At 45.6% G+C, this 13,882-nt stretch overlaps 2 protein-coding genes across 2 annotated transcripts in view; both read right to left on the reverse strand.

Annotated features, from left to right (window-relative positions):
* The window catches only part of LOC108097521 (irregular chiasm C-roughest protein), a 115,413-nt gene that overhangs the window by 48,326 nt on the left and 53,205 nt on the right, over nt 1–13,882 (reverse strand).
* LOC108097523 lies at nt 3,171–4,335 on the reverse strand. Its single transcript, XM_043209183.1, has 3 exons — nt 4,325–4,335; nt 3,829–3,976; nt 3,171–3,769 (listed from the first exon to the last, which is right to left on the reverse strand). Exons 1-3 carry the CDS (start codon nt 4,333–4,335, stop codon nt 3,389–3,391), a joined length of 540 nt encoding a protein of 179 aa, XP_043065118.1. The 3' UTR covers nt 3,171–3,388.

A 13,882-nucleotide genomic window follows, 5' to 3' on the forward strand; every position in this document is an offset into this window, starting at 1 on the left:
GACAGACAATGAGTGACACGTTTTATCGCTTAAATTTTTCATATTTTCATAGCTCATTGACTGTCGGGCGAAATGGCTCGGAACGGTTCAACCTGCTTACCCTTGCCCCACTTTTCCCCCTTCCCCGCTCTTCCGCTTTTCCGCTTTTCCACTTTCCTTGTTGTTTGACACTCGAAGTTTATGCATTTATTTGTAGCAGGCCCGGGTCGTTGATTTATTGTATTGTACTCGCTGCCATTGTAATATTTGTGTCTGAGTGCCCCACTCGAACGGTGTGTGTGTGTGTGCTGGTGTGTGTGTGTGTTTGCGAATTCATGTGGCAGTCAAGTAGGAAAAGTGGGCACTCGAGCTTATGTATGTAATTTTTATATAATTCCTAGGACCGCCTTCAACTGCAGTCGTAGCAAAGTTTCATTTGCTTTTATGGCCCACTTAGCACCATTAATGTCTATGGCCATCGATCACGAAACTGAGGATTGCGTTTTAAATCCAGAAAGCGACCCACCATCACCCCCACTACCACAGCGAATTGGTGGCCCATATTTCCCGGCGTGGCACTAAGCCCCTCGCACGGCTCGCTAAATATGCAAAAAGGGGTTTTACCCGGCAGGATTTACCTGTCGCATGCGAGGCAATTAGCAGCGAAAAGCGAACTGGACAGCAAAAGGATCCCAACTGGCCGATAAAGCCCATTGAAGTTGTGACAAATTCGCGGCAGTAACAATTCATTTAGATAAATCAGCCGGAGCCGGACAAATGAAGCCATTACCGCGGCACACTCGTGGCCATAAATAAGACATTTAAAGGAGGCCTAGCCCAAGATCTGGACTTCTCCACACTCCACACCCACTTCGGTGCAAGGAGAGTCAAGTTGGGCCACTTGGGCAACAGTTTGTGGCCATGACAAACAATGACACTCGATTTCCGGGCCAGGTCAACTCGGTTGCTTATTAATTAAACTGATTAAATTGCACGTTGCGTGTGGCTGGCACTTCCATTGATTGCCCACCAATCACCAGTCACATTCGAGCTGAGAACTTGCCTCGGCCAGGAGAAGCAGCACTTTGTCCGAATTAATGCCGCCTGCCAAAGTTGTAATGCCGATAATCAGAGTCGCATAATAATAATAATAATCTCAATCAAAGCGAAGCGAAGGCAGGCGCAAATTGAATTATTTCATTAGGAGGCGAGTGCGGCTGATGTTTGCTGATGATTTGGCTTTTGATTGATTGATTAGATGCCAGGCCAGCAGTTTAGGCCAGGTCATATCAGGAAAGCTCTCTCTTTTGAAGAGCTGCCTGCACTCCATTATCCTAACTGGTTGCATAAAATGTGTCCCATCCGGATCTTTCCGCTCTTTCCTCGTTTTGCATTCAGCCAGGACTTGAGCACGTTGTCCCCATCCTTTAGCAAAACTCCCTTCTCCCCGCGGCTGTTCACTTTGTTGCTCGTCTTTTGCAGGCACTTAATGCGCCGTTCCCACCATCCAGCCATCCAACCACCCACTCTGCTGCAGAAAACAATGGAAAGTGGGAACAGGGCGAGCGGAATGACAAGCAGACACAGGCGAATTTCAGCACGGAAGCGGAAGTCATTGTTGTCGCACAAAGGCGAACGCGTCGCAATTATAATAATTTTGATTGCACGCCGCCTGCCCCGCCAGCTTGTTATGTTCGTTGTGATGGTGGTGGTGGTGCAGTGGTGGTGCAGTGGTGTTGCATTGGTGGTGCAGGATCTGCATAATGCAGACTCCCCGGGATGAGGGCCACACGTGCCTCACTTTTGTGTTTGCCCGTCGCTTTTATGGATTTTTTTAATTACGAGTGCTAGACACAGAGTCCGATGGTTGGGGGAAAATCAGAGTGGAGCAGTGGCATCATCAGCAGCATCATCCTCTCGAAGAGAGGACCGAGCATCTCCCATTTGTTGGCAATACCCAACTAATTAGCTACACAAATAAGCAATTAACTGGGTGGGGGCTGTCGGTGGTCACTTAATTACACAAATTATTTGCCACAAAAACCTCAAGCTCGGAGCTCCGACTGAAGTGCACTCAAGGACATGCAGCTAACAAAGCAGTCTCTATGTAGCTATGTGTAGCTGTAGAAGCTTTGAATGTGTGGATTTGCGAGAGTGGCTGCTTGGTCAGCAGTTTGACCAGCAGAAAGAAAGGAAAACAATTTTCTTGAAAGCTTTGATTTGACTAAGTAAACTGGAAAATCCCGAGGAGCCACACAAAACGAGCGAGGAGGAGGAGGAGAAGGAGCGAAGGCGGCGAAAGGATACAGCAGAATGAAGAGACAACTATCATTTGCTTTTAATTTGACTCGAGGGCGTAATTAAAGAAAAATGCCAAGCCAAGCCAAAGTCCTTTGATTGTCGGCCCGAAGCAGAAAGACCGCCTTGCCAGCCAGCTCCTTTCTCCTTCCTCCCGGCTGGAAATGCAAATCAGGACCGGCTCAAGCCAACTCTCTGCCAGGGAAACAAACAGGGAGCGCAGATGGATTTGGCAGGAGGAGAGGCCAAACAAGAGAGAGCCGTAATTCGTTAATTGTTTTAAGAAAACAGGCTGAGACTGCATGTCTTGAAGGACATAAATCCCGTTTAACCTGACGCTGCAAAGCCAGACGAACTGAGCGGGGAAAACAGGGGAAGGGAACTGCTGGCACAGTCCTCCAGCTAACACATAAATTCTGCTCCTTTATTCCAGTTGCATAACATGTCCTGCGACACCGACAAAAAACACAGTGAAACCACCCGAAGACAGACCGACAGACGTGTTATATATAACGGCAACTTTTGCTGCTGACTTGGCTAGAGATGTGTTAAGGTAAAGAAGTGATCGAATGGAGAATACCCATTAAATATTATTTGATATTGATACCATAAACAGCATCCCATAAGTAACAAAAATGTTTGAGGGGATAATTTTTGATTTAAAATTCTTCTTTATATAGTATAATTATAGTTATAGCTAATTCCCAAATCGAGCATACCCTCTCTTTGGTTACCAGTAATGTGCATGTGTTAAAAAAAAGTGTCAAAAAACTAACAAGTTTAAATAGTGGAAGAGAGATTCCGGGGAGTTGGGGAGTTGAGGATGCAGACGAAGTTATGCAAAGTCAGCAGAGGACATTGACATGCGAGCAGTTATGTGTGTGTGTGTGGGGTTTTTGTGTGTGTGTGAGTGTGATTCAATTTGCAGTTGTGACAGTGCAGCCAGGAGCAGAGTGGCAGTCGCCCGCACCAAGGACTCGGCAGTCAAATTGCCATATTTCATCTATGACTTTTATGACTCTTTCTTTTATTTTCCAACACACTTTTAGCAGGTTCCAATTGAAGTTTTCAAAGGACAGTCCGTGGACTTTCGCATATTTTTGGCTGATGCCTAGGCAAGATTGCCCTCGATATCCCCGACGCACTGGGTGAAGTATTTCCTGGCCACTCGGCACTGCTCGCTGTCCACGAAAAACCGACTGGGGCACTTCTGCATGGCATGGATGCGCAGACATATGGTTATTTGCAGGGAGAAGGGGTTGCAGCGCTCCTCGATGAACTCAATATCCGGCAGGTGGAGAGTGAATTTCCCTCCGTGCCGAGATCGGAAAACCTCGCATTTCTTGTACGCATCCAGCAAAAAGTGAATCGATTCCAGCTGCGGATGTGGAGCGACTGACTTCAGGTTGATGGCGACGTTCACCAGATCCAATCGATAGGGTGGATCTATTTCAATGTAGCCGGAGCTGATGTAATTGCACTCCTCAATGCACTGTTTTTATAGTGAGAGGTATTGCAGATTCATTTGATCAACTTCATTTCCCTGCTCACCATATTTATCGTATATAGTTCGGCAAAGTTAAACTTTCGGTTGTTCGGCAAATGAAGACTTCTTCTACATTCTGCGTTGCCTTTATCCATGCTGGGTCTTGTCAACTGACAACAGTGGATTGATAAATCCTGGCGGGATATGTGAAAGCTGTATTATTTATGTGAGAGTTGTTTACCTTACATACTGCTGCTTTTTTTCTGTTTAATGTGCAATTTATTTCGCAGTTCATCAAAGAAATAAAGCAAATCATTAACTAAAAGAATAAGCCAGGATTAAATTAACTGGAATTTATTTTCAATTTGTTTTCTCTACTCACAAAAATGGAGAGAACCACCGAACAAGTTGACATTTTAAAACCAACTGGTATTCAAACTCGGTGCGTTTCAAATTAATCGCAAACCTTTACAATTAAGATGTGCTTAATTGACCAGAGGGGAATCAATTAATAAACACTGTTTTTGACACACTTGACAGACAGCTGAAAAAAAGACCCACCTTGACCCCATTTTCACACTCATGTGAAGCTGAGCTGACAAAAGTGCAATCCAATATGGCCTAGCCGCAGGACATCTTGATTAATTCGGTTGGCACGCCATCAGATTACGTATACGTCCCGTTGCCCGCCTCAAGGTCGAGCCGCGTGGCCCGCTGCGAGTTAATAAATTGTTTGGCGTTGTTAACTAAATTTTGATTACCCCGAAAAGGGCGAAGGGCAAGGTGAAGTGGGTGAAATGGGCGTGGGCCCACCGACACTCTTTTTTGATTTATTGATATGCTAATTGAGTATTTGCACGTTGGCCGCCTTGGTCCTTTTTTAATGGCTCAAAAGGAGTGCGTCGGCGTGTGGGTCGCGCTGCTGGCCATTGGAAGTTATGAGCCATTTGCATGGCAGCGTGTTGTTCAAATTAATTGTAAATGGTTGTAATTTGCTGTTGCCGCCATCGCCATCGCCAGCGCTCCGTTCGCTTTTCGCTTTTACAGTTTAATTGCAGCTTAAGGGGCGTAGTGGGCAAAGGGGGGCGGAAAGGGGGAGGGGCCGCGAACTCGGACCTTCGCGAGAGCAGCGGGCAGGCTTAATTAATTTATGGCCATGGCTGTGTGCCCTCCAATCCCCTCAGATCCCCCGCCGCTGCCTTCCTCTCTGCTTAAATACACGTCATTTGAAGTTTGAGCGTGTTTAACGTGACGTATGAGTGATTTATGTTGATGGAGTGCACATTAAGCGATGTTGAGGCAGTTAAACTGCCAAAGGGTCATCAATTGGGTTGATGTGCAAGGCCTTAAGTCGAGGCCTTGGCCTTCCTTTCCCTCTCCTCCGCAGATTTCTGCTGCGTTGCGTGCCCCGAATGTCCTTGCTAGTATCCGCTTCCCCTTTCTCTCAGTGTCTGCCTGCCAAGCGGCTTAGTTCGCTTTGTGAGTTGCCGATGGCCGTATAAATAACATGTTTATGTATAGCGAAGATTTTTGTGAATAAATGACGAGGCAAATATTTAAGCCCCCTGCTGACAACGTGTATCATTTGTGCCTTTTCCTCTGGGGACTTCTTTCATTATAATTAGTTAAATACTAGTGGGAAATATTAGGGGTTCTCCTGATTTTGGTTGCTTGGCAAGCTTCTGTTTACTAATTAAATAAGTATATGATAATCTATGGATACTCTATCCATAATATACATACAAATTAATAAAAATCAAATCAATGTTTTGTAATGAGCAAGAAAAACAGAAAGCAATTGAAGGAATTGTTTCTGTTTATACAAAATAAATTTTGATTTCATTAAAGAGCATTTCGTTGTTCGCATCTTTGTTTTTTGCCTTGTTTTCTCCCCCAAGTGCCGGTTAGTTTTGCACGCAATTTAATTATATCTAGAACATTCCCCCATCGCCAAGCGACCCTGCCTGTGTGTCGAAATTAGTAGGAAATTGTTAATGCGATAACAGATTTCCTCCAAAATGTGCACCACGTAAAGCTTCTTTTGGCCTGGTTGCCTGGCATCCGTGCAAAAAAGGGCCTAGCCGAGTGTGGGTATTTCCATTGTGCCAAAGCAGATTTAAGGTAAGTCCGACTTTAAGAGGAGCAAACTGGTTGCACGAGAACGGGGCGCATAAATCTTCGGTAGCTCACGGAAAGTGGAGCTCCGAAAGCTGAGCGCACGTTTGCAAGTGAGAGATTCCATTGAAAATGCATTTGTGGCCGAAAAAATTCGGAGGAGTGGGAAGGATTTCGTTGGGAGCTAAATTAAAGACGCAACTCACGTGGTTTCCGGCCAAAGGGGGCGGGAAGCTGTCGCCTTGGTCCGCACATAAATCAGTTTTAAATGCGTATAAATAAATTGGCCAGCAGGTGGGTGGTGGTGGTGCACTCCCAACCAAGAAGAGCCACTGCGAGGTCATGGTCTCCTTGTGGCGAGGAGCGCAACTCCCAGCTTAATCCAAGCACTCCGCTTCTAGAATTTATGCGCGCAGATTGCCAAGAGAGTGTAGAACAAGGATACACGAGTGAGTGTGTCGCCATGTTTGTCTTGTATCTTGGCTGCTTAGCGGCGACTTGGTTATTTATTTAAGCTTTGGGTGCACGGAGGAAAATTGGGTTTACTAGCTGTCGTTTTTATGATATAAATCTGGTAGGAAGCAGCCACAAAAATAAATGGTTACTTTCAGCTGCACACTAGCTTAAGTTGTTTGATAACTCTATTACTTTAAGCTGACTTAAAAATGCTTCTTACGAACATGAAGATGTTAAGAATCACATCCAAAAGTTTTCATTAATATGATGCAACTGAGCATAAATATTGTTTTTACCCGTGTAGAGGAGTCTCCCTTTGAGCGCCTCATCCACTTGGCTGCGTTTAATCAAAGGGGATTTTCATTGCAAAATTCAACTAATTTACTTTGTAACCATTTCGTTTTTTTTGGCAAGGCAATATTTGCCTTTTCACTCGCGAACATCCGAAGCGCCTTATTGAAATTTCATAGTCTAATTTTGGGCGCAAATTAAATTTTAATTACGCGCTCTTCCCCCGTTTCCCCCACCACATTCCCCTTCATCATCACCCACCATCAACATGGTCCTTTTCCATTTCTGGTGGGATGGCTGGCTGGCTGGCTTTTTGCAGCTCGATTGGCTTAATTGGAAACGCTCTCCGCACGAATCCTGAATGTGAGTGTGTGTGGGCAGCAGGCACTTTGATGCCTTTGACAACATTTGTGTTGGGTCCCCGGAACGCGTCATTAATTTTTAACCCTGCCCTGGCCATATTTCCACTCGTGGCAAACAAGATTAAACCATTTCCTCCTGGCACGCAGACATTTGGGCACCCCGATATAACAAATATACGAGTATGGTATATGCAGTGGAAAAGTTGTACTTTCGTACGCAAGCGAAACCAGAAGCCGGCAGCCAAAAAATAACCAAATTACCCGCTTTGCCCTGTTTGTGCAGCCAATGATAAGTAAGCCACAGGGAAAGGCAACACAACACACTAGACAGATGCTTTTTGCAGATGTTTCGGTTACATTTCATTCGGTTTTTGTTTACCATGGGATAGCAAAAAGGGGATTGCACTTCAGGAATTTTAGATTAAATTAATTTTTGTTGGAAGTCGTAAAATCATTGCATGCTGGTGTTTTTGCAGGGGGTTCGGTCAACTACCAGCTGCATTGCTCTTAATCAACTTTTTTCTATTGAATTAAACAAATTTGTTTCTAATTTGGGGCACACAGAATCCGGAGCGCACACATTGCCGCCTGGCCCTCAGCTGCAGCGCTTCGGCATTGGATCATATTTGCAGTAGTGACAGGTCAACATTTGGCTATTTGCAGAGCAGGAAAGCTGCAGCTGAAAGACAGCAGACACACGAACTTCATCAGCAAATTAAATCTTTGCTCTGCAGCTCAACAGCATGTGTGTGTGCACTTTCGGCACTTTTTTCCCAGTGTGCCAGTCATAATTACATCGAAATGGAGACACCGAGCGCCATGTCAGTTGCACTTCATTAAATCCGAAAAAAAGGACGGGAAATTATATGACAGAGCGGAAGTAAATATGCAAACTTTTTCAGCGTTCGACTAATGAATTTCAATAAAAGTTTTCCCCTTTTCCGCTGGCGCCATTGTTGAGCGATCTATCACGCATTTCCCGGCCGCGACGAATCCCAAACCGCCGAGACCCGCTTCCCCTGCTTCCCCCCTTTTCTCTCTGTTGACATTGACAAGTTGGCAGGCGGAGCGAAATGCAATCAATATCCAATATTTACATGTATTCCGTACCCCATTCCATGTGGAATGGCAGGGCAGGGGGCGAAATTGAAATGCAGCTGCAACATAAAATAGATGTCAATTCCGCTGCAGCTGACAACAAAACAAATTGAAAAGAAAATGGCAGCAGAACAGAGAGCAGAGCGCTCGGGGAAATGGACAGATAAGCGAACACACACACACCTTCGGTTTCCTCCCGCATAATTGTAATCAGTGTTTACAATCATTTGCGCCATTTTTCCCATTGAAACGCAGGCGGCGTCCAAAAGTATGCAACGCTTCACAAGAAGCCACCGCCACCGCATGCAACTCAATTGTAGGCTGACCCCTTACTCCTGACCCCTGACCCCAGACCCACAACATGTGTACGTAGTCGAAAAAATGGCGAAGGGGTAGGAATAACGCAGAGAAGCGCCGAAAAAGCCAGCGCCACTACTATGAAACAGCTTCAACATAAAATTTTACGAGTCGTTTACACAAATAGCAACACTGTTGCCAATAAACGTTGCTACCTCCCTTCTCCCCCTTCCTTTGCACCCTGACCCTTGACCCCACTCGCCGGCAGGACTTGTACCCTCCGCCCCCAACTCCTTTCCCCAGCGTCCAAGAGCGTTCGTTTTTGCAATTTTTATATTGTTCCAAAATGTTTTCGTTTCAACGCTTTTATATTTATTTTGTGCACGGGAAAAAATCGCTTGTAGCTGCCCCTCTTGCACAACACCAATGCAATGCTGCGGAATTGTAAGCGAAGGGTGAGAAGTGGTGTGGAGTGGAGTGTTCGAGTGTGTGTGTGTGTGTGTGCGTGTTGTGTTTGCTAAAATAATGGATTTTTATGCGCATTTGTTTGCACGATGTCGGCGACGGAAGTGGCGGCACAGGATGAATTCGGGGGAGGAGCGGGGGAAGGGGAGCGGATGCCGCCTCGAATGGCTTTGTTCTCGGCGGCGCATTCGCGAAAATGATTGGGAAAATCAGTAAAGTGAAATAGAACGAAAAAGAAACATTGTGCCAATTGTTAATCGAAGCTCAAATACGCTGAAAAGTTAAAATAATTGGTAAGAGCACAGGGTTAATTAAATAATTAATTTTATTGCCAGGTAAGTAGCTCAACATTTAAAGAGATAAAATTTGATTAAATAAAAATTAACTTATAAATAACATTTATGAAAAAGTAATATTATAATCTAGATTCTAGAATCATTGTACCCTGAAGGCGGTATTAATAGGAATAATAATTTAATAATAAACCAACCACTTTATGAAGTTGTTATAACTTTCCCCCCATCGAGAGTATAACAATCGTGGTAAAAATTCATGCTCATGAATCATGTGCCCGTGGGTCCTTGAACGTGCGTGTGAGCGCTTGCATGCCTGTGGGTGTGTGTGTGTTTGTGTGTCTGCGTGTGTGTGCGGTGGCAAACAATTGAATGCTTATAGCATTGACTTTTGATTGGCATTATGGGAGGAACTGCTGAGTGGCTGGGGAAACCAAGGCAGGCAGGCAGGCAGACAATGAGTGTAACAAGGCAATTAAATATTACGCATACGCACCGTTCTCGCCACTTGATAGCCCCAGTTGAGCTCTCGAAAGGGTCAGGAAAGTGCTTCAACCTCGAGATGACACTCCAGGCGAAATGGAGATGGAGATGCAGGTGCAAGTGCAGCTGCTAAACGCGGCCGAGGCAAATATTTGCCGAGGAAAAACAAGAGAGCAGCAAATGAAAAGGGCAAACAACAACCGAGACGGGAAATCCGGTCAGAAGGATGAGACGAGTGCAACCGCTCTTAACACTCGTATCCGAAATGCGTTCACGTAGCGAGAGCATATAGAAATAAGCTTCAGGTTCTGGCAAACGGAAAGGAAAGACAAGCAGCTCGGAGCACGGAATGTGAAATTTACGTGTAAGCTCAGTTGACTTAAGCCGGGATCTTCGTTTCAAGTACACAAAATGGGTTGCGTGTGGTGTGTGGGATGTGGGTCAGATTTGTTGGCCCTTTCTTTTTATTCGCTCCACAACTTATTGCAACAAATTCGGAAACGAAAATCTCCTCGAGGGAGCAACGACCGCAGATCATAAAATAATATTTTATGCTGCTGCTCATAGACAGGACACAAAGTGATAACGGTGCACACACACACACCTACCACACACACACAGCTAACAATAAACTACAAATGGCTTCCATGCACATAAAAGGCATCCTTCGCAAGTGTGTTTGTGTGTGTGTGTTAGTGTGGGTGCTCACATGGATACACTCGTTCACGTCCTCACTTTTTGGCATTTTTAGCGTTACCTTTTCCTCGGCTCCGCTTTCCACTTTCCCAGTCCCCAGTTGCCTTTGTCAACGATGTCGTTTTGTGCGGCTTTCACCTAGTTTAACTCACTCCCCCTTTCCTTTCCCCTTTTTCCAACCGATTTTCCACACCCCTTTCTTCTTTCTCACTTGGGTCCTCTGTTAATAGTTTGCCTTGCAAAGGAGCGAGGATGCGGGGGGAATCCCCAAGCCCCTTTCTTTCATTTTTTCCCAGTTTTTATGGGAAACTCGTTCGCGAGCTCCTTTCGTTGGCTTTCCCTCTAAATCCGTCTCCCTCACTCGCTCCCCTTTTATTTGAGAGTGTGTCACAGTTTGTTGTTGCCATTACTTTTATTATTTTTATTTTCTTGACATCGCAGTGTAAGCCTTTGCGTTTGCCACCATATAACCCAGCCAGCCGGCGAGTGCGTTTGTGTCAGTTTGTCACATAGTTTTCATGTTTTATTTAGCCATGTCTGACAAGTCACTCGCTTCACTATCCGATGTCCTTTCCGACTCCTTACTTTACGGGCTGACCCCCACCCTTTGCGTTCCCCTTCCATCCATTGGCAACTTCATTGCGTACAACTTTGTGGCCATTCGACGCCAAAACGCACCTCACTCATATTTTTTATGGCCCTGCTGGCCAGAGAGATATCCCCTATCTAGCAGCGCGCCCAGTTTTAATTACTTATCAAGTTTTAAATGCCCGCTTTTCACAGCCAACTGCCTTTTATTGGGTGGACATTCGGCTCGCATTGTTTGTCCCGTTTTATGTCCTGGCCGGTTCCGCTCTGCTGCGCGTCCAGTCATAAAATTGTTAATGTCCTTCGGCGTAAAATGGCTTTTGAATGGCTCGGGCGGACAGTCCGCGATTACCGCTGGCAGTTCTCCGCCTAATTAAATGTTAATTTCAATTGATTGTCCTGATTTCGCAGACTCCACCTTCCACCCGCCTTCATTCCGCGCATCTTGGGGGGCAGAAAACTAAGCCAACTGGAGCTCGAGCACATAAGTCCTTCGGAGAGCATGTTGTGTTCCAGTTCTTGGCAAGGACTTGTCGTAGTAGCAGTTGCAGTCAAGTTGTATTTAAAAGGATTATGCACTCGTGTGCGGCACTCAGACGGACTCCGTGCCGGAAATGCATTGTAAGCAGTCGCCCTGCTTTTCTCCGCTCGCTGCAAAGATAAATTGCCCTTCAAGTGCAAAACAATTGAACTGACAGCTGAGCACTGCACGGAGAGAAAATACATTGAATCTATAATAATAATAACTAAATACCATTTCCATATCATTTGAATTGCTTACAACAAAATATGCCGGAATCCAAATAAGAATTTAATTTATGTATTAAATAGTACAACGTATGCAGGAAGGGTATTTTTTTCCAGTGCATAAACTCAATTCTGAAGCTGCGACATCTTGTTGAAGGTGAAGTGGAGTCGCGAGGAAAATAAGAGCAGTGCGAGCGAGCGGGCAAAAACAATTGCAGCACGATAAAGTTTTATTGAAAAACATTTTAAATGTATAGAAGTTTGTTTGGCTCTTGTTTTCAGCCCTGACCCCTTTGGCAGGACTCTCGGTCTGGGTGGAGAAAGTTTTCCCAGCTGGAGAGCCGGGCGGGCAACATTATTCATCAGCTTGTCACACACATGCTGAGCGGGTCCGCCGGAGTCGATGTCCTCCGATTGGAGGGATCCCGGTTGGAGGAGCTGGCCGCAAAGTGCGGTGCATTTGCCGGGTTCACTCCGATGGCCATTTCCGTTCGGATCGGGTGTCCGTCGCCTGCATCCTGGCACTGACGTTGAATTTAATTTGATTTGAATTCCGATTTGTTGTTTATTTTTTGCTGACTTTTAGCATTTTCCGGCTCTGGTGTAATTGCGATCAAATTAATATGCGCAACTAAAGCACTTTTGTCCTGTCTGCCAGTGAGTTTAATTTATGTGGCTCGTCGCTCGGAATCCTGTTGTTTTCGAAGCTCATAAATTTTTCCGTCTCAACATCTGCATCATTATTTATGTGCACGCCCACACACGCACACACAAGTGCCAATTGTCTGTGTGTGTGAATCATTTGGGCCAGGTACATCTTACCAGGAGTTTTGTGCTTTCGCTTGTCGGCAATTTGTAGGCCGAATCAAATACCGATCAACATGAACTACTTTTCGATTTACATGCAGGACACTTGGCTAATCCGGCAGTCGACTTCGTCTCCATTCTGTTCTTGGCCACATTTGCATTGTGCGCTAGTCGTGGTATCAGTATTTGTGTGTGTGTATGTGTGTGTGCATGTGGTTGATACTCTTTCAGTTGGCAGTTGCCAACCGGCGGTTGCGGGACTGGTTTCAATTTTTGTGTGTTTTCCTTGGCCCTCCGTTGTTGGCATGGCATTTGGCCAATTGTGTGGCATCGGAACCTGCTGAGTGGGGACAAACAACATGGAGCCCCAGCAAACAGACAGGACATGGCCTTCCTTTTCGACTCTCCCTGTCTCACTCTCTCGATGCCTTTATTGTAATTCCTCGAAGTTTGTTTTGTGTATCCTGGAGTCTTCGAGGAAATGCATACCGAGGGTAAGGAGTTCGCTTCCCCTTTGTCTTCGTTCTTCCCCAATAATCCATTCCACTTGCCAAAGACATTAATAAGGCAAAGATAAACTAACCGAAAAGAGCATTAAAATTTACTTACTGGCTTAACCGACCATAAACACACAGAACTCCACCCAGAGCGGCCAAAACAAAAAGGATAACATCTGACCTGCTGTATAGCACGCTTTACGGCTGACATTTGCTGAAAGGGGGAGGGGATATAGGATGGGGGGATATAGGTGGGTGGATTTCAGACAGGTGGACAGGCCACCACATGTTAAACAGACGCCGCGTTGGAGCATAAGCTTATGCCATTGCCTTTGCCGCTGCCATTGCCTTTGCCCAGAGAAATCCCTTTTAATAGCAAGCGAAACGAACACGTAAATGAGCCAGCACATTACGTATACGCAGTGTGGGTCCGGCGAGGGCATTATGCACTCGCTTTTGCCGGCCAGGAAAGTCCATTTGCTCCGGCGATAAATTAACAACAGCAACAACATCGAAGGGGGATTGTGAGGGGGGTAGGGGGTACGGGATCTGCGTCAAAGTGCCAGTTGGCCAGTCGGTCGGTGAGTCAATGAATGGAGCGAAATTACTTAATGGTACGAAATTGTACTTTGCTTAATTACTTGGCCACTGATACCACAAACACAGCACACAAGGATACGCAAGGATATGCGGCGTGGGCCACACACCAAAGCTTGTATGTCATTCATGCGACGCAACGTAGTCGTGGGTGCCGTAAAAACAACTTTACGTATTTCGCCCAAGCTCGTAAACTTAAGCAAGTGTGTGGGAGTGCTAATGTGTGTCTCAGTGTGTGTGCTTTCTGGTGTGTGTGTGTGTGTGTTTTGGCCTTGTTTACGACTCGCCTTCTTGAGGTTGGCTTCCTGCTGGCTGGCGGGGCTTAAA

The sequence above is a fragment of the Drosophila ficusphila genome, unplaced genomic scaffold (assembly GCF_018152265.1).
Source record: "Drosophila ficusphila isolate 14025-0441.05 unplaced genomic scaffold, ASM1815226v1 contig_791, whole genome shotgun sequence".
Classification (NCBI taxonomy): Eukaryota; Metazoa; Arthropoda; class Insecta; order Diptera; family Drosophilidae; genus Drosophila; species Drosophila ficusphila.

What these genes read in the sequence shown, in the direction of transcription:
- LOC108097523 (XM_043209183.1), bottom strand. An exon ending in AACTATATACGATAAATATG is followed by an intron (nt 3,770 to 3,828) that starts GTGAGCAGGGAA and finishes CTATAAAAACAG; the next exon opens with TGCATTGAGGAGTGCAATTA.